Below are 19,130 nucleotides of genomic sequence, written 5' to 3'. Positions count from 1 at the left end.
AAGTAGTTCACAGCGTGTCCAGCGGACTAAAGAAGACCATGTACATGAGCCTGGACCAGACCACATCCTCCCTCCGAGAAGGCCGCCTCCGCTCCACTACTTAAAACTCACTGATTGTAACAGAAAAAATTCCTGCTTTTTACTCCACTCACATTCTGATGGGCTCTATATACATCTTTCTCACTCAAAGTGTGTCCTGTTCTCCCACAGAAGACCCTCTGTTAATTAACATCACTCATTTGTTTCTGTACATAAACTTTATTGTCAATTCAGTGTTTTAAGCTGGAAAATACAGCAAAATATAGCAATGCCATGGTAAGAAATAATTTAGCAAAATAATCACAGACTGAAAAACTCAGTGCTTTTCTTTTTCACAGTTACAACACGAGAAATTTTGGACACAAAAGTACATGCGATGTCCCAGAAAGCATCAGGGTTTCCTCATAGAAACAAGCAATTATCAGATGATGTACAAAGCATAAAAACAACAAAACAAAATACTTGTTGAAATACTTCATAAAACAAAGTGTAAAGTGACGTAATCATGTACAAATTAATGCTAACAAACTGTACAAAAGACCAGGTCCAGCTCACGGGCCGGTCAGTGGCATCATCTGGGGAACACGGTAGAAACGCTAGAGCTACAGTCCCCTAAAGAACTCCGAGGCAGAACCGCTTTTGTACCTCAAGTCCAGTAGGCTGTAGAATGAATGGCCACTGTGGCAGCACAGAGTCCAGCCTGAGCTAAAGCAAAGCAACGCGCTGCTCGACTCAACATGTCGGAGAAGGAACGGCTCACATTTGACCGCGCCCATCGTTTCCAGCTCCACAGTCTCCATCAACACAAAGATGGGGACCTAAAATGCTGCGTTACCAAGTGTTTAGCATCTCCATGTGTAGATATCCAGAGCATTTGTCCCATTCCTGTCCAGGTCAAAGCTGGTGGAAGGCAGCCTACTCTCTGCACTTGAGAAAGTACAACTGCTGTTTCTACCTAAATGTTGTCACACTCTGCCTCACTCGTAGACTTCAATGTCTTTCAAAGCATAATATATCAGATACCACGTTAGTCCTCAGACTAAAACTCCTTGGTGTTATTTTACAAAGTGCAATGTAATTACAAGGATAAAATAAAAATGAATAATTAGCTCATTTATTGCTGGGCAACTTTTGGCGGCCAGAGCTGAACCACTGGGGTCCACTGGTTGTTGCTCTGCGTGGATCCCCACTAACTGGTGCCAGTGTAGCCCCGTGGAGCTCACATGTAAACTGCTCTGACAGAGATGGCCTAGCAGGTCGTCCTGCTATAGCAGCGCTGCCACCGCCGGGTTCTGACAGCAGCATCTGAACTTTGTAGAGGAAGGGTAAACACTGGCTTCCGCCACACCACCTACATGCTGGTTCCAGGCGACTCCTGCATCAGACTGCGTGATCACTGTAAGGTCCTATGCAGGGGTTTTATGCAAAAGATCAATTCCATAATTTACAGCTCATACTGTAACTCTGCACAGGTTTCCTACAGCCTTTGAAGTCACGTCATCTCAGTCTACTGGTTTCTACGGAGCTCTACGGCCACAGCAGTAGAAGCAACCACCTCCACTTCCTCAGAATCCTCATCCCAGTCAGTTTCTTCTGCTCTTGCCGTCAACATAAAGTCTCACACTTCCTCTCATGGCACTTTGCATCGTTCTCTGTCTGCTGATGCACGTCATCAAGTCACTTTGGATAAAAGCATGTGCCAAAAGTGAACAAAATATCAATAATGCTAAAAACTATCAAGAATATTGATGATTATTAGGTCATGATTTAATTCCTGCTATCTATCCCTACATTTATATTATTATCAATGACCAAGAATGGACAGCATTTACAACAGAGAAACATCAGAATTGTCTTTTAAATAACAGTTTGCTTTTGAGGCAGTTTGAATCCGTATCAGAGCTGATGTTCTGTAGAGCTCTATGTACCGGCTTTCTTCACACGACCACAAGTCAGACTGTGTTTGATGGCTTCAGTGGCTTCACGACAGTCGGTACAAGAAGCAGGTGGTGAATCAAAAATAATCCATCGTGGCCAACTGTCAAAAATAAACTCTTTTTACAAATAAATACAGTATTTACACACACCTATATACACAGGATTGTTAAAAGCCGTCTGCATTATATTTAGCTTTAAATTCACTTGATTGCCTAGATGGGCAAACTGGTTCAGTTAAGCTGAGGCGATGCCCAAATTCTTCATTAGGGATTCCAGTTACCACCTTGTTCACTCTGTTGTTAAGTGTTTCACAAATTTGTTTGTTCGGTAGAAAACAGTTGATGGTGCCATTTGTAAACCGTGTTCTGTACATTGGCAAACACCTTTTACAGGAGCCTCCCCGCTGAGGTAGCAGAGATGATTACATGAACCGCTTTGCAGTTGCTCCTCATGGATCCATGTTTTTGTATCACTACAAATGACCTGTGTGTTTCTAAATAAATTGAGTCCAGGAGTTTGTCACAGGGCTGAAGGTGAAGACGTTTGTAGTTGTCATAAGGCCAAACGGGGTCATGTGTTCCATGCTCACCACTCCAGAACGTCCAGTTGTTCATTTGCTACTGGTTTCTGTGAAAGGAGCTTCAAAAGGTGGAACCACTTCAACAACAGGAATGTTTACAACTTTCCACGTGAAAAATACTGCTCTCAAACTCCACGTTTATGTATCGATCCATCCTCTGAACAAAGCCGAAACCCAACATGGGCCAAAAAATGTTAATAGCAGCATAACAATGATGATGAACAATAAAGCTTAGAGATGGACAACCTCACGTCTTGTGTAGGCAGTGTTGGCATATGCGGTCACACAAACCAGAACTGCCTGACTGCCTTTTAGTCCACTGATCCATCATACAAGTAGGTTTGGCACAACAACGTCCCAGTTGCTGGTCTGCTCTCATTCAAACGACATGAGGTTTGCTGGTATCTGTTGAGACAACACAAGACACTCTGCATGAAGCACATAATAGTCATAGTCATAATAGTTTTTGGTGTATTCTGCTTTATGTGCTTTGTGTGTTTTTATAACTAATCAAATTATCATAATTATTATTATTAAATCAATTATTTTTTCGATTAATCAATTAATCTGTCGATTATTTTTTTGATTAATCTGTCGATTATTTTTTCGATTAATCAGATTAATCGAATAAAAAGGAGAAAATTATTATTTGATGTTTGACTTATTAGAAATCCCTTATGAGGTTTTTTGAACAAAATCTTGGTTTTGATTTTTTAAATCTCAAACAAAACAAAAAACAGTGTTTGAATAATAAAAATTCAATATCCAAAATATCAATATTCCAACGTGCAGATCTGCACGTTGGAACTAAACTCTATCATTATCGATCATTTTCCGTCATCAATTTGTCTATTTGTTATTGCAGCCCTAATCCAATGTGATGTCTTGGCAGTAGTGTGTATTGAACGTACCTGAGGTCGACTGCTCCTACAAGCTTCTTCCAGGTTTTTGTGCCAGATGATCGCTGAAAACCTGGATCCTGTCTGGAACTTGTAAACGTTGCCTGTGTAACGACACAAATTGCTCTGTGCGTGTGAAGTGATGAAGAACTAGGAGGTGTGTTGCTGGGTGACTCTTACCTTTGTCTGGGTCAGTGAGCTGGAAGATGTTGGGTCTGGCTGGGTCATCAGGCAGCATCACCATCCATCCAGTAACACACACCTTCTTACAGGAGCTGGACTTATACTGAGGCAGACACAGTAATTATTAAACACATTCTGATAGACAACATTTATTTGTATGTGTTGGACTTCACTAGGACTTTACTAGCGCAATATCCATTCCAGTAAAATTTCAGGTAGTCTGACTCAGCAGTGAAGCTGAAATAGCTGATGTAGCTCTGTACTGTACTGTATGTATCCTGTAGCTGTATGGAGTCCTCCATATAAGATCAAAGAAAAATAAGATTAAAAGACTAATGTTTGATGGGGATTTCAATCTAACTCATTGTATACAAGAATATGTAGTTAAGTATGGCTTGGATATAGAAAGAAAATGTAGAAAGGTTTCCACAGTTCGAGAAAAAAAACATGAAATAAAGGGATTACTTTAGAAAAACATATGATCTGTCCAAGGAAGTGACATCAGTTGTGTGTTATAAGCAATATTTTAGAATTGAGTCAAAGATTTGTCAGAGCATGTATTGATTCCTTAAAGGCTGTTTGTGGATCCTAAATGGAGTAGGTTCATGAACAAGAACTGAATTCGTTGGTTGGTACTGTATGACTTTATATTAGTGTCTTCTGCTTTCATAGAAGTCGCCTGTTTTTTTACTTTGCCCATTTAGACAACATTCCTCCAGTTGCTTTTGCATTTTATTAGGTTCCACATACGTTTGCAGTACAGTGCAGTAAGTTTATTTTCACACACAAGGCTCCTGTTGCTGTGACTGCACACGGTTGTGCACTGTGTGATTACAGATATAATCATGGGACCGTCTAAGATGATCCTATACTGTAGTATTCACTTAAACACCTCAACTCCTCAAAGAACTCCTGTCCATATTCAGTGTGTTGCATAGAGGGAAGCTAGACAATAAGGACATTTAAACAGGCAAATAACTTATTATTTAAATCATATCTGACAGTTCTGAAACAAGTAAACAGATCAATTAGTGTACAGTACAGTAAAACAGCACTAGAAGCATTAAACTTACATGTTTCCTCTCAGATGCTCTCAGTGCTTTCGCCCCATAGAATGTGAGTGTTGATCCAGACAGAGTGATCCAATATCTGGTCCATGATGACAACTGAACAACAAACAAACGGACATCCTGAATACATCTCACCAACTGTCCTCATTCTTCAGATGGGTCCTTTCTCATCTGACAGAGAACAACCCCCCCTCACCTTGGGTTTCCGACCTTCCTTCAGCAGGGTTTTCCTTCGCAGCGGCCCTTCAATTGTCACACCACTGGCCTCGCTGCAGCCGTAGCAGGAGTTGGCAGCAGAAGAACTAAGGGTGAAGTGGAGGAAGCGCACACAGAAGATGTCAACCAGTGAGACAGAGTCAAAGCAAGGGTCCTTTAAGCCCATTTAAACTACTAATGCTACCAAACATCTATCTGAGGTACAGCAGAGGCAACCAGCATGTAGTGATCTCAAACCCCAAAAGTTCATTTTTTCTAAACTTTAAATTTAAAAACTTAATTTAAAATTTTTTAGATGTAGAATTTAGACTGCAGATACATTACACATGAAGTGCCATATTTCTCATTTTTGTTGTTAGTTTGGCCATTACAGACCATAGCTCTGAAAAACCAAACTGTCACCTCAGCTCAAGATTACCCCGGCCTGTTCATATCCTACTGTTTTATGTTAAAGGCATTCAGTAAAAAAATACCGTTTAGGAGATGAAGTATTTCATGTCCCTTTTTGAATTAATTTACATTACTTTACAATTATCAGCATTTATTGTGTCGAGAATTGATGTCTCTCTTAAACTGTCAAACAGACTCATGTCTGTTGTGTAGTTCTCCAACAGTGACATTACTGCTACAGATGTTTGGTATTTATTTAGCAGATGAATGACACAGACCAAGACAAAGACAAAGCACAGTACTGCACTGCTATAGTGACAAAAATATGATCTGCTCTGTTTCTAGTAATGTCAATAATAATAATATTGGTTTACCATCACACTATCAGCATGTTTATCCATTCTTTACTGTGTGTGTGTGTGTGTGTGTGTGTGTGTGTGTGTGTGTGTGTGTGTGTGTGTGTGTGTGTGTGTAAGACATTTCATTTTGGCTATGTCATGGTTTCATTATAGTGTATCAATAAAGACTCAAGTCAGTTGCTGCTGAAAAAGCTTGATAAAATTACTGCAAAAACTCCCTAAAAGTTAACACTGTGTAAGTGTATGTTCACAGAGTGTCTGTGTGTTTAGTGAGTATGTCATCATTTCTCTTCATGACGACAGGTTTAATAAACCTGTTTCTAGGTAGACTCAGGGCTTATAAACAAAGAAAACAAATTAACCTATATTCTAAAATTTGAAATAAACATAAATGAAGATAAGCTATGCTTGCAAATTCACAGCAGTAGAAATGTCTTTAACATCCACTGAGGGTGTGAGTCAGTGTGAGTCTAAATTCAGTCCCTCCTCTCAGAGATTCAGGTCTGACCTCCTGCTCCACCGGTTCACTGTACCTGTAAATATAGCTGCGGCTCCGGGGAGAGGTGCGAAGGGGGACCCTCCAGTTGGGGCCTAGTGTTGCATACATGCGGCCCCTGTTTGTCACACATCATCAGAGTCAGTGTTTCAGTGCATTACAGTAAAACTGACCTTACACAAGACGCTAGCAACACAAAAATACATTCATATTACATGCATAATGAATAGACTGCAGGCACAGACTGCTGACTTGAATCTAATTCAAGCAATGAGCCACAGGGCAACATGTTGCTTGGTTACATCTACTGAACTGGCCCAGTTTAAATACACAAACACTAACTGGAGTTAATTCACTGTTTAATTTACTTTTCATTAAAGTGGTTAAAATCCTTAAACATTAAATGACCGTGTGTGATTATCTCACCTCTCCATCCCAGGTGATACCTCCTCCCCAAAGGAGCTCTCACTGCTGCCTATCAGGCAAAGACATCAGATTTAGTGTTTGCATATGGAAGCTTAATTCCCTATTAGCAGAGACTTGGTGTTTACACACCTAGCGACAGGCCGTTGGACACAGACATGGTTTGTGGATCGTTCCTCACAGGGCTCTGGGACTCTAAGAAGCTGTCATCCAGCAGGTGTCGCGCTTTCTCAATGGGAAAAGTGGCACTCCTGCTCTCCGACATGCCGTACTGACACATCATGCTGTGGAAAGAGTGAACACGTGGCGCTCAGAGGAGCTGACGTACACGGATGTATGGAAACATACAGTACTGTTACCCACAGCGTTTACAGCATGCTGAGAACAAGGATTTATTTTTCCTCAATCGAGAACCATATACAGTACAATACATAATACAGTTATTGTAACGCCATGACTGTCATTTATTTTAGCCACCAAGCTCCTCCAAGCAGATGCAGTCTCTGCCTAACGACCAGGCTTAAAACCTTCCTTAAATGTGCTCAGGTCACTGAACCACCTCTAGCTACTCTACTGTATGTTTGTCTCCTTTCCACTTACACGTCACCATTGTAGTTCAAGTTCCTTACGTAGTGTCTTCTTGCTCCACCTGTCACTCTGTTCCTACACAGATCCTCAGACCTGCAGCCTCTGCCCAACCATCGTGCCTGTGTTGTTGTTTGCTGTCTGACATAGTCCCTTTCTCTCTCTATTTCTTTACCCCAACCAGAAGAGGTGCATGACCACCCACCCGGAGCCTGGTTTCACTGGTCCTTTCTTCCATTATAGGGAGTTTTTTCTCTCCACTGTGCTCAAACAGGATTTGTTGGGTCTTCTATATAATCCTATTCAGATGTATTTTTGTTTTTTGTATGTTCTACATTAATGAAACTAATTGAATCTAATTTGGAAATTAAGTGAGTCATACTCACTTGTTCCCCAAGCTATGGCTCTTCCTGTGATGGGATGGAGGGGGGGTGGGGATGTGAACCCCAACGGAAGCATCAGGGCAGGTGGGCCGTCGGTTGTACCTCAGGGAGGCGGAGACTTCAGACAAACCTGAAACATTGGAAACAGTTCATTATTGTCATTAATACATAAAACATGACTTTTCACTGATTATGCATCCATCCATCCTAACATGCCTGGAGCACAAGAACGCATCTGAAGCATCAATTTGAACGCTAGTTTTAGGAATCTTGTCCTGATACTAGCGCACGCTCCATCCTTCTCTCACTCATGAACAAGACCTAAGATACTTGTACTGATCCACCCGGAGGAGAAAAACCCCAACCTGAAGAGCACCGCCTCCCTTTTCCAGTCCCATTATGTTACATAACATAATGAGACAACACATAACATTTCACCCGCTCTGCAAACTGCCCCAGTGCTTAGTTCTGATCTGATGAACAGGACAACATCATCTGTGAAAAGATGAAACCCTGTGCTCCACAAAACGGGCTTCTCTGGCCATGGATGTGTGGAAAAACAGCCATGGGCCAAAAATGACTGCCCTAAATAAAGGGCCACAGGCCAGCGTGGCAAACAACGTCGTAGTGATACTCAGGAAATTACCAACCACCTCAGTGGCCTCACCTTGTCTTAGTCTCTTTCTCTACGGGAGGCATGTTGCTCCACACGTCCACTGTACTGGTGCTGGTGAAAGACTTTGAGGCGCTGAGCAGTTTACAAGACTTCTTTGATACCTACCAATAATAATGGCATCCCAGAAGAAGCCAACTAAACTCAATACAACTCTTTCTTCAGCTGGATAGAATCCCTTACTTTCTATTGCCGTCATGAAAAGTCCCCTAAAGAAAGAGAGGCTTTCTCCATTTCCTCCTGCGAGTAGTTTAATATCAAACAGAACTGGATCCTCAACGTCACTTACAGTAGATAATACAAAAAAAATAAAATCAAACCGACAACAAATCAATCATCGTCCATGTAATTATAAACAGGTTTCCTGTCATTTACGTGTGAGTATGTAACATGTTCACCCGTGTCCTTTAATCATCACACCAGTCCGGCACCGTTTCGCTCTGTGTGAGTGGTGAATTGATGGAGGTTCATTATGTGCATGATGCACCAGTGGAACCTCTGAATCACTGTGTTCCCTCTCTCTGGAAAACCACCGGGCAACTTAATCAGCTTGACGTGACCAGTTCAGACGCGGCTGGAGCTTGTTAAATGTTCACACTGGAACACGCAATATCTCAGAGTAACACTGTCAGATTTTATATGTTCCACAGAAGCAGGCCGAGAAGTCCAAGGTGCTGCTGTGGAACAAGATCAAAAAGACAAAATAGAATGTGAAAATAGCTATCCACAGTACCGGACGCACATTTTTTGAAATTTTTTTACATTGTACATGATGTAGTGCGGAATCTGCTCAAATGTAAATCTTTTTACAGGATGAGGAAAAAATTAGCTCATCTGTAATTTTGTAATCAGGACTGAGCTAGAATTAGAACAACCCACGGCCTGATAATGGGATCCCCAGGGGCTCTAATGCGCTTTAATTAGTCTACCACAGGCTCGTAAAGACATGTGATATTTATGGGCACTGCAGCATACTGTATAGAGAACTGCACACTCAGCAAAATGATGCAAACAAAATGAGTATATAGATTTTACTCAATTTAAACACTATCTACCCATAAGATTCAGTACAAGACTTACAAGAGCTCACAGCAGCTTTCCCTTCTGATGTTAGAAGCAAGGTTCCTCTCAGTACACGCAAATATAATTATTTCATATATCATACATGACATCTCAGGAGCTGGACACGCCAAGAAAAAGCTTTAAAAAGTCCAATTTCAGCTGATGTATATTAGTTTAGTTCCTCTCCACTCGCATTTGTATGCTCACCCAACTGCTGCTAAGACATTATAACAGCTTGAATAAATGTGGCCGAGTGCAGTCACGAGGAGACAAACAAGCTCCCCAGAATAGATTATTTATGAAGTCATTGAAATGATTTAATGACTTTAACATGTTCTCTGTGTTTACACACAGGTGCCATGAGCTGCTGAATTTCTCATTTTTGCACGGTCCATCATGCTGCTTTAAACTCAGCTGTGAACGGACAAAGTGAGTAAACCCAACTCCATCCCAGTCTCTGTAGGAGTTGATTACGTGTACCCAGGAGAGACTACACGCTCAGTGACGTCCAGCAGGCCAGTTATGAAACGAAATGTTCAGCTGCCCAGCGTTGGGAAAACACAGCTGTCACCATGAACTGCTGAATCTCCCGGTGGCAGACGGACACGTGAGGCGTCAGTCAGTCAGCCAGACAGCACCTGTAGCGTACGTACAGCTTAGGTATGTCCATTTGTCCATGACGTTCACATATTCAATAATGAATGAAACCTGAGACACACAATCTGAAACACACCCTGGTAGTGAAAACGCCCAAGGTCAAGGTCCGGCCGTAGCTCAGATGGTCAGAGGGTTGACCTGTTACAGGACATCAGGTCCTCTTATTGTTACTCATTTACCAAACTACATGTAATTAAAATAACAAGTCAGCCAAAATATATGTATGTGATCAATGCAGATGTAATTAATTTGATATTTCTATAACTCGCGAGAGAAGAAGTAGTAGATGTGTAAATATACTGTACATTTAAATAGTAAATGTAGACTTACCAATGATCTTATGAATCCCAATGATACATTTATAATAAATAAAGTTTCTGAACACAGAGACATGTTGCTGGGATGTTGTGGATAACAGTAGACTGACAATGATTATTTAATGTTCATACATAAATTAAAATGAGTCATCTATGGACACTGTGTTTTTCCCACACAGGCCAGGTTCTGTTTTACTCATCTGTGTGTGATTTAATGCATTTAATTTGTTAATGCATTATATCATACAAACTGAGAACAAAGAATTATTATTTTTCCGTGTCACACTACAGAAAAATCCCTTTTGTGTCACGGTGACAGACACCAAAAGCTTTTTCCAGCTCACTCTTCTTTGTAATCGCTCAGACACGCGCTCTCTTCTAAACAGTTCACTGGTGTCATCCATGTTATGCTGACGGACTCTTGGCTCACAAAAAATTGAAACCTTCCTTTGAGCATGATGGCCTCCAGACTGTCCAGCGACAAACACACAGCTCTAGAAATATTAATAGCACTAAACTGTGCACACTCTGGTGCAATTATACTAAATTGTGCAGAGTAGCTGTTACTATAGTAACTATTACATACAAATGCCTGAATGTGCCTGTGAGACATTACCCTGTGGAAAAAGGATCAGTGTGATCATCCCCAGAGGACTTTTTTTTGTTGACTGCTATTTGGCATTTGCTCATGGTGCATTTTAGCTAGTAACTCTACTCTAATCTACTCTACTCCCTAACTATTAATGGAGTTACTGTGATTAATCAGCTAGACCACCATGCTGAGTCTCACATATTATGTAGTAGCCTAGGTTTGAAGGAGATCCTATCGGTTCTGTCTGCATTACATCACCCCGACCCAATCCAAACACCAACCCCTTCAAAACCTTGCACAACACAGGAAAGGAAATTACGGATGTCGACTAGCCCTCAACATGTCCTCATGGAAATTTTCACTAAGCATCTTCAGGGGTGGCCTGTCGCACAGGCAGAAGGATTTGTCTCCCTGTAGCTTTTACAGAATACTTACTGCAGCCAGTCTCACCTCCACCAACGGCTTAAACACACAAAGGTGAGATGCTTAGATTAGCATCAGATGTTTGGTTGGTTGTCTACGTGGGACGAACACTTAATTAACGGAATCTGGGACTTTAAGGAGATTCAAACAGCTTAACACAGCTTAACAAGTCACTGAAATGATATTAGCACACAGTTTAATAGTGTACAGGGAAATCCATTCCAACCCTTAAAATTGATAGTTGTGTTCAAAGGCAGATTTGTGTGTGCATGTCTGACACTTCATTCCAGAAGAGTTGTCTATTCTGCTCCTTATGAATGATGACATTCCCCTTCACACCACTCGAGAATTTCTGTTAACAGCAGAGCTTCTACCTCTCCTACATGAACACCGAGATCCTCTCCAATGGTGAGAGGAACGAGGAGATGTGTTGAGGTACAGACGCTATAAATGTCGTTGCACAGGGTGTCTGTGGCTCATAAAGCAACAGCCAAACACCAATAACACATTCGGTCACGCACGACTTGTGTCAAAATGTGTCCTGCTCAAGAATTTTTAAGCTTTTTTAAGTGCTGGCTACAGTTTACAGGTAATTACAAAAATATATAATTACTGTAAACATGTCCTGTTGTCCCTGGTGTTTTAGTGACTTTGGAGGTGTAATTGTGCCTGGAAACTGTTTATTTTCTTTCCAAAATAAATAAATTCATTTAAAAAAGCAATTTAACTGAATCTAATGCAAGCAGCACCTGGCCTTGGACACATGGGTTTCTGCTCACCAGTGCCTCAGTGTACCGGGTCTCACCTGCTAGGTCTTCTTTAGATGACGCAATGCGAGGGGAACTGTTTCCAGGTTCAATTTTCAGAGACAACCTGGAAGACAAAGGGTTTCCATCAGTGCTGGTCTGATCAGCATGTGGGTAGAACCTCAAAAAGGCCTTTAAAGTTGTGGGGCCCAGCCAAAGGGCCCCACTTTGGTAAAAAAAAAAAAAAAAAAAAAAAAAAAAAATGGACTTTGGGTTCCACTCCGCAAGGGCGCTATCTCTCACACACACACACACACACACACACACACACACACACACACACACACACACACACACACACACACACACACACACACACACACACACACACACACACACACACACACACACACACACACACACAGCTAGTAGCTACTTAAAAAGTAAATGTGGGCCCAAACATTGCTATATTATGACTAAAAATGATTTAATAAAACGTAATAAAAAGTTTGGTAAGTACAAGATTAGATTCGCTGATTACAGTATATCCTTGCTTCAAGTTAGTTCAGAGTATCTTGAAGCATGTAATATTTGGTTGACCCATTTTTCCAATTTATTATTTCATGTTTTTATTTTAATTTCAAATAACTAAAGTGATTGTAAGATTGTGGAACCTGAGCAATCAACAGAGCACCAGCATTTTATAAAAGATTTTTGGTCTACAGTCGCCAGATGTACACAAATCTCTGGTGGATTATTGTTGATTCATACATATGTGGTCGCATTAGATGAGTTAGAACAAAATTAATTCATGACAAAGACCTGCCTAAACATTTCTATGGACAAACCGATGCTACTGTGTGTACTGTACAGGCTCTTCTGGCTCTTCCAGCCTTGAAATAATCCCAGTGAATGTTGTTCTTTGCTAAACAGTATTCTGTCGCTCGTCGCTACATTTGAAAACTGTGGGCAAGTGTTGAGACAGAGTTTAGTTGTGTTTATAAACACTGAGACATAAGAGGAGGTCAAGCAAACCTCAAACACAGAATGTCATCAGTGACTGCCATGTTCCATCACAGCCTGATTTCATCTGCACATCTGTTTTCTTCATGCAACTACAGTATGCTCATTTGCTTTTTACTGGAAACATGATAACATAATCCGTTTCCACAAATGCAACACAGGGATTTGAGAAATTTGCCAACTCAGCTGATTCATCTTGAGAATGTGGTTTCTTGTTTCTTTCTCTGAAGCTTTTTATTTCAGAAACCTATGACTTGTTCCCCACCTGATCACACACGCACATATGTTGCTCAGATCCGCCACTTTGCTTAGCACATCTGTCAGTGTTTGCCCATCCCATGGTCACCCACCATTTAGCGTATCTCACACTCAAACGGGCTCTCGCTGTCTCACACACACTTAGTTAACACCCAACCTATGACACGATCATATACTGATCAAGCGGCGTAGACAAAGCTTGTCTTCTGGGGAGCTTGACTACCCACTGAGCATGTTGCCATTATTACAGTAGAATGTTGTATGGTTCTGTAAAACTCACTTGAAGTTGTCATCCTCGACGAACTTTTGCAGTTCTTCTATGTAGCGGACTGACAACAGATACTTCTGGACATGTGGGAGGGTCACAAGATAATCTGGAGAAGGAGAATGGTTCAGAAATTATTTTAGATAAAACAACATATAGTGGACTACAAGTAAGACTGTGCACATTACTTTCCATTTTGTCACCTGCTGCTGAGCTACTGTACCACATTTAAATTCAAAGTATCAAATTCAGCCAATAAAATAAGATGTGCCTCAATGGTGGATGGTTTCACACCGTTTTGTAAAGTCACTCATGCATGGACTGTATACTGTGAAGTGAGTAAACAAAAGAAAACCCAGAGAGGAAGGCACCTGGTAGAACCCAGGATGTCATCAGGTCCTTCTACTCTAGCTGTGAAGCAACAATGGTAAACATTTGATCCCTGAAGGTGTCACCTTCTAGGAGGATGTATGTTTTCAATGGCAATGTGTGCTTCCATTAAAGCTTACTATGAAATGTGTGATGCATTTTTAATCAGCATCACTACCAATGAGTATCTCTTACCATAGTTGCAGGACATCTGCAGATCAGAGATGATCCTTAGAAGGTTGTTCATCTGATTGGTCCGCTGCTCTGTCTCTATGATGCTGTCTGATGCAGGATAGGCTGAGTCGATGTAGATCATGTCTAACAGGTAGATCCCTGGGCAAAGAAAGACAATTGAACAAATGAAACCAATGCCAAAAGTGCTTCCAACAGTTGTTTCTGATGGCATGAATGATTCCAATCCAAACATACTCAATCACTTCAAAGAGAGGAGTGAGCTTTATTTAAGCTTTCATCAGTGAAAGGAGTATTTGCCAAAAGGGGGTTTAATGCATATACAGGCTTTAATCTGCATCTGAAATAGATTTTGTAGAACTCTAAAAGGAGAATAAAAGTTAAGTCCACTGAATACCAGGCCAGAGGTAAACATAATAAGCATTGAATGATAGACGTCTCAGAAGTCTCAGAGTTGAAACACAGAAACCAGTCACATCTGTGGCACATCATGGCAATACTAAGCTTTTGGTGACCTCTTTGTCTGTGACAAAAAGATAGAAGAAGAGGGTGTGCTTTTTAGAAACAGTGAGAATAGAAAACACGCCTTAAATTTAAAAGCTCAGCTGCTTAGCTGAGTAACATTATATAATATAAATATCAAACATGTGCCGAAAGCCCTGCTATGATTAGTGAACGTAAACCAACTGTAACATGACTTTTAGAAAACAGCATGGTTGAACTACTATATGTTAAACTGATCAAATATTTACTGTACGAGTGACCAGAGCAAGGCTTTAGTAATGCTAAGAGATGAGGACAATTTGCCATCATCATTTTATAGATGACCTGTATTATATCAGTGTAACATTCAGTGGTACTGTAAGGATTTTGGCCATTATAAAAGGAGAGAGGAAAAACAAATCACAACGTGGCAAAAACATCCTGGAAACCCTGTTGAGTCACAACTTTCCTACATTTAATTAAATTACTCTGCAGCAAATGTTACTAAATACTAAGGCAGTGTCCAAGCAATTACTGCTTCCATCAGGAATATAGAGACATACTATATCTTCTGCACTTTTAAAAAACTAAATTTCGATAACAGTGACAAAACAACACTTTTTAATTTTTTCCAACTTACTTTTCTGGTATTTTTTTAATAATTATAATTTCCAGGCATCTCTAAATCTCATTAAACCACAGCGACATACTGTCAGCTAACACAAAATTTGGTTGTAAATAATTTATGCAGTGGAAAATTTTATTTGTGCTGTTTAATGTGTGACTTTAGTTGTTCTATTCTCTAGATCATTTAATAGTTAGAATTATAGCTAGTGAGTAAACAACAAAAGATTCTCCTAGAGTTCATGCCACAGTACTGGGAGCTGTGTTCACACGTGACAAGTCTTTAGGACAAGTCAAGTCACTCTGATGTTGACCACACAGACGTCAATCTGTGGTTGCACAAAAAGTCCAACAGTGTCTTTCCTCTGATTCTAAACAAAAAACTGTAAAACCAAGGCAGGCAAATACCTACTAATTTTGTATTCTCGTGATTTTAATAACTACTTTTATTAAATGACATCATTTACTCAAAGTGGTCATAAAAGCCCTTATGTACAGTGTTGACAAAACACCAAAAGATTTGGCTTTGGTAATAGCAGCACAAAGTCTCTCATCATCTCAGCCACTTGTCCTTGTAGGGGTCATGGGTAGGAGGGTTTTGAGCCCGGCTGTCACTTGGGTGAGAGGTCCATCACAGGACTACATACAGTACTGTATACAGACACACAACTAGCGCTCACACCTACGGCCAATTGAGAGTATCCTGTTAAACCTGACTTTAATTAATATTATATATAATAAATAATAAACCCTGCACATTCTTCACTCACATCTGTACAGTACAGAAGGCAGAAATCAGCTCATTTTAAGTTACAGTAGCTCCTACTAGCAGAGCTGCAGACCCAGCAGGGATCCTGTGGGTCATCAAATTATTACACAGTTCGGTGCAGTAAAATCACAATTGGACTCTCTTGGAATTAAAGCTTGTATAGTAAAACGCCAATTTCCAGGCACAACCAGACAGGATAAGGTAGCTACAGCACTTAACACTAGCAGCACTAAGTAGTAACAAAATAGGAGAGTGGATGAAAATGGAAACAACATTGTGTCTCTAAGGAAAGTCTGGAGGTCAATCTCCAAGTGAGTAACAATAAACACTAAATTCAGTAGCTAAAAACTGTAACAAATAGTGGAGTTGTCTTAGTTAGAATTACACATAGAAGATGTTTTAATTATTTTTTGGGGCTTTTCTAGCTCTGATTGTCTCTTCCTATTGCTCCGTTATACTTTCCCCACTTGTTTAGCTGTGGTACTTTTAAAACTGTGGTGGTTTGTGGTCAGTACACATCTGCAACGATTGTACTTAGTGATGATGAAATGGAGCTTTTGTAGACCCTCTGTGGCTTCACTGTGGGCTGGAAAAAGGGTTTGTAGATGGTGCTAAGCTAACTGTTAATGTTCAGTAAACATCAACAGGTAGTTTAAACCTTCAGTTTCCTTTAGTCAGCTGAATAGTTCGTATACATGAATAAGATTTTTGTTATATAACAAGTAAAGCTACTATTCATTAAAAGTTTAATGAACATACTACACTAAAACAATATTAAAAAAATAATACTAAAAAATATTATAAAACTATATTATGTTTTCTTGATAGAAATGTATCGTTTGTAACCAAACTATATAAGTCCCTCTTATATTTAAAAGAAAATTTACTGATTAATAGAGGAGGAAAAATGAGTTTAAATCACACTAGAGTGCAGAGTATGGCATGTTTTTGTTTTGCAGAGGATAGTGGTTGACTTTCAGTAATTATATCATTACACTTGATCATTTTAGTGGATGCTAACAGTCTGGCATTGTCTTGGAATCTCCTCTGACTGTGTGCGTGCAGTTCGATCAATGGGAAGCAGATGTGGAGGCTCCACAGAACCACATCATTGGTTCATAATGTCCACCGAGCTATTCCGTTTGGAAATCATGTTTAGGAAGACACAGACATGCACAACTAAAACACGAGGCTTTACAGAGACTGAAGATGAACTGTAAGATGTTGGGAAATGGATGTGAATTGTGAGGCCGAGCGCGTCTCGTGCCAAGCCAAGTGGAAACATGAAACGCAGGAGGCTAAGGAGGTGTATTCTTAAAAAACAGACTCACGTGGCTCCTAGAACGTTTAACAAGACTTAAGCATTACCACAGTAAACCACTGCCTGACCACACATATAAAAGAAGGAGAAAAGGTAGAAATCTTAATCAATTTCCTTGGTGAAATACTGTCTGACAGTGTTTTTTTGTGAGCTGAAGCATGTTCATTCAGGTTGCACAACTCTGATTTACATCATTTCTTAATTTTATTATAATCTTAGATTCATAAATGCAACTTGTTACATGGCCTGTGTTCATTGTGGTTATCCTCTATATGCTTTTATATTATTATATGTCTTGCAGGTTAACCTAATCACTTATGAGATGTTTCACCAAAAATAAGTGCTGTCGTCGTACAAAGTACAAATTTAAGTAATATACTGTACTGAAGGTATTAATACAGACACACACACACACACACACACACACACACACACACACACACACACACACACACACACACACACACACACACACACACACACACACACACACACACACACACACACACACACACACACACACACACACACACACACACACACACACACACACACCTTCCAACCTTTCCTAAGGTTGATCTAAGCAGAGGTACTGCACAGTATGTGGCCATGGTAATTTTTCCATTCCCATGATTCTGTGGTTCAGCTTCGGAGTGTGGAAAGGTTTTTGTGCATACATCTGCAGAGTGACAAATGTGGAAAATGGGGACAGACGGCGTTTAACAGGGCTTTGAAAACAGCACAGGTGGAAACGGGGAATGTGCATTCAGAGGGCTACACACGTCCCACAGACTGAGGAGCACAAGAATTAAATGGTAAATGGTCCACATTTAAATAGCTGAGATCCAAAGTGCTTTACAGTAGCTTCTCATTCAGCCATGCATTCTCACTCTCACACACTGATGCCAGCAGCTGCCAAGGACACTTCATATCGACCATGGCAGGGGCTCGAACCCGCCAAATGTTCTCCTAATTTGGTCTAAATAGTAATACTGCTTACAAGTGAAGTAAAATTATCTGATTGATCCGTGGAATAGTCACTAGAATACTTGATTACGAAATAAATACCTGTAACCCTGAAGCTAAAGGTTTGTTCGTTCACCAGTGTCCTGGATGACAAGATATAAACTACACAAAAAACAGCATACTGTAAATCAACATAATATTCAGTAAGAGCACAATAAATTTGAATATGCAATAAAAATATAGTTATGTTTAATAGTTAGCAAAGTAAACAATGAAAACAGATTAATAAACTCTCCATAACATAACCTCACCAACAGCATGAAAACATTTGATCTTTAAACAATCAAAGAACAGAGACTAAGGTGAGGAAACACCAAGTTTCCAAATGTGCAGACTGCACTGAACCATTAAGTGTGGAAACGCTGGATAGCACCTCAGGATATTTGGCAGAATCAAAGTGCAACATTTCAGACCTGTAACGATTAGTGAAACAAGGCTCCAAGCCGTCTCAGGTATTGAGCACATTATTACACTGAGCATCACACTTCAGAACTGTGTCTACATATGAAATCAAACCCCACTGAACCTTCTTACGGATGATGTCAGTGTTATAGATGGATGAGAGCCAGAGTAATGTGTTTCTGCTGTGATCAATCTACAAACTACCTACAACTTAGCTTCTAACAGAGCAAAACATAGTCACTATTTAACTTACTGTACTCTATCTATACAGTGAAACAGACCAACTTGACTTTAACATAAACCTCAGTAATAGCATTTAGCAGGTGGGGGAAGCCTGGTCAGCTTGTCATTTACATCTAGTATTGTA

At 40.2% G+C, this 19,130-nt stretch overlaps 1 protein-coding gene across 4 annotated transcripts in view; it reads right to left on the bottom strand.

Annotated features, from left to right (window-relative positions):
- Positions 1 to 238: 238 nt before the first annotated feature.
- The window catches only part of LOC114867299 (ras-specific guanine nucleotide-releasing factor RalGPS1-like), a 42,658-nt gene continuing 23,766 nt past the window's right edge, over positions 239 to 19,130 (bottom strand). For all 4 annotated transcript variants that reach the window (XM_029169882.3, XM_029169880.3, XM_055513616.1 and 1 more), the window contains exons 9-20: positions 14,142 to 14,279; positions 13,593 to 13,686; positions 12,091 to 12,158; positions 7,565 to 7,691; positions 6,726 to 6,877; positions 6,597 to 6,645; positions 6,208 to 6,288; positions 4,906 to 5,011; positions 4,713 to 4,805; positions 3,637 to 3,742; positions 3,469 to 3,560; positions 239 to 2,962 (exon numbers count right to left, since the gene is read on the bottom strand). In XM_029169882.3, the coding sequence (XP_029025715.1) occupies positions 2,933 to 2,962; positions 3,469 to 3,560; positions 3,637 to 3,742; positions 4,713 to 4,805; positions 4,906 to 5,011; positions 6,208 to 6,288; positions 6,597 to 6,645; positions 6,726 to 6,877; positions 7,565 to 7,691; positions 12,091 to 12,158; positions 13,593 to 13,686; positions 14,142 to 14,279 (1,136 nt within the window). In that variant the 3' untranslated portion in view covers positions 239 to 2,932. The remainder of the gene's footprint in view (positions 2,963 to 3,468; positions 3,561 to 3,636; positions 3,743 to 4,712; positions 4,806 to 4,905; positions 5,012 to 6,207; positions 6,289 to 6,596; positions 6,646 to 6,725; positions 6,878 to 7,564; positions 7,692 to 12,090; positions 12,159 to 13,592; positions 13,687 to 14,141; positions 14,280 to 19,130) is intronic.

The sequence above is a fragment of the Betta splendens genome, chromosome 12 (assembly GCF_900634795.4).
Source record: "Betta splendens chromosome 12, fBetSpl5.4, whole genome shotgun sequence".
NCBI classification, from domain to species: domain Eukaryota; kingdom Metazoa; phylum Chordata; class Actinopteri; order Anabantiformes; family Osphronemidae; genus Betta; species Betta splendens.
The sequence above is the reverse complement of the archived record's forward strand: the minus strand, read 5'-3'. Positions and strand labels throughout refer to the sequence as shown.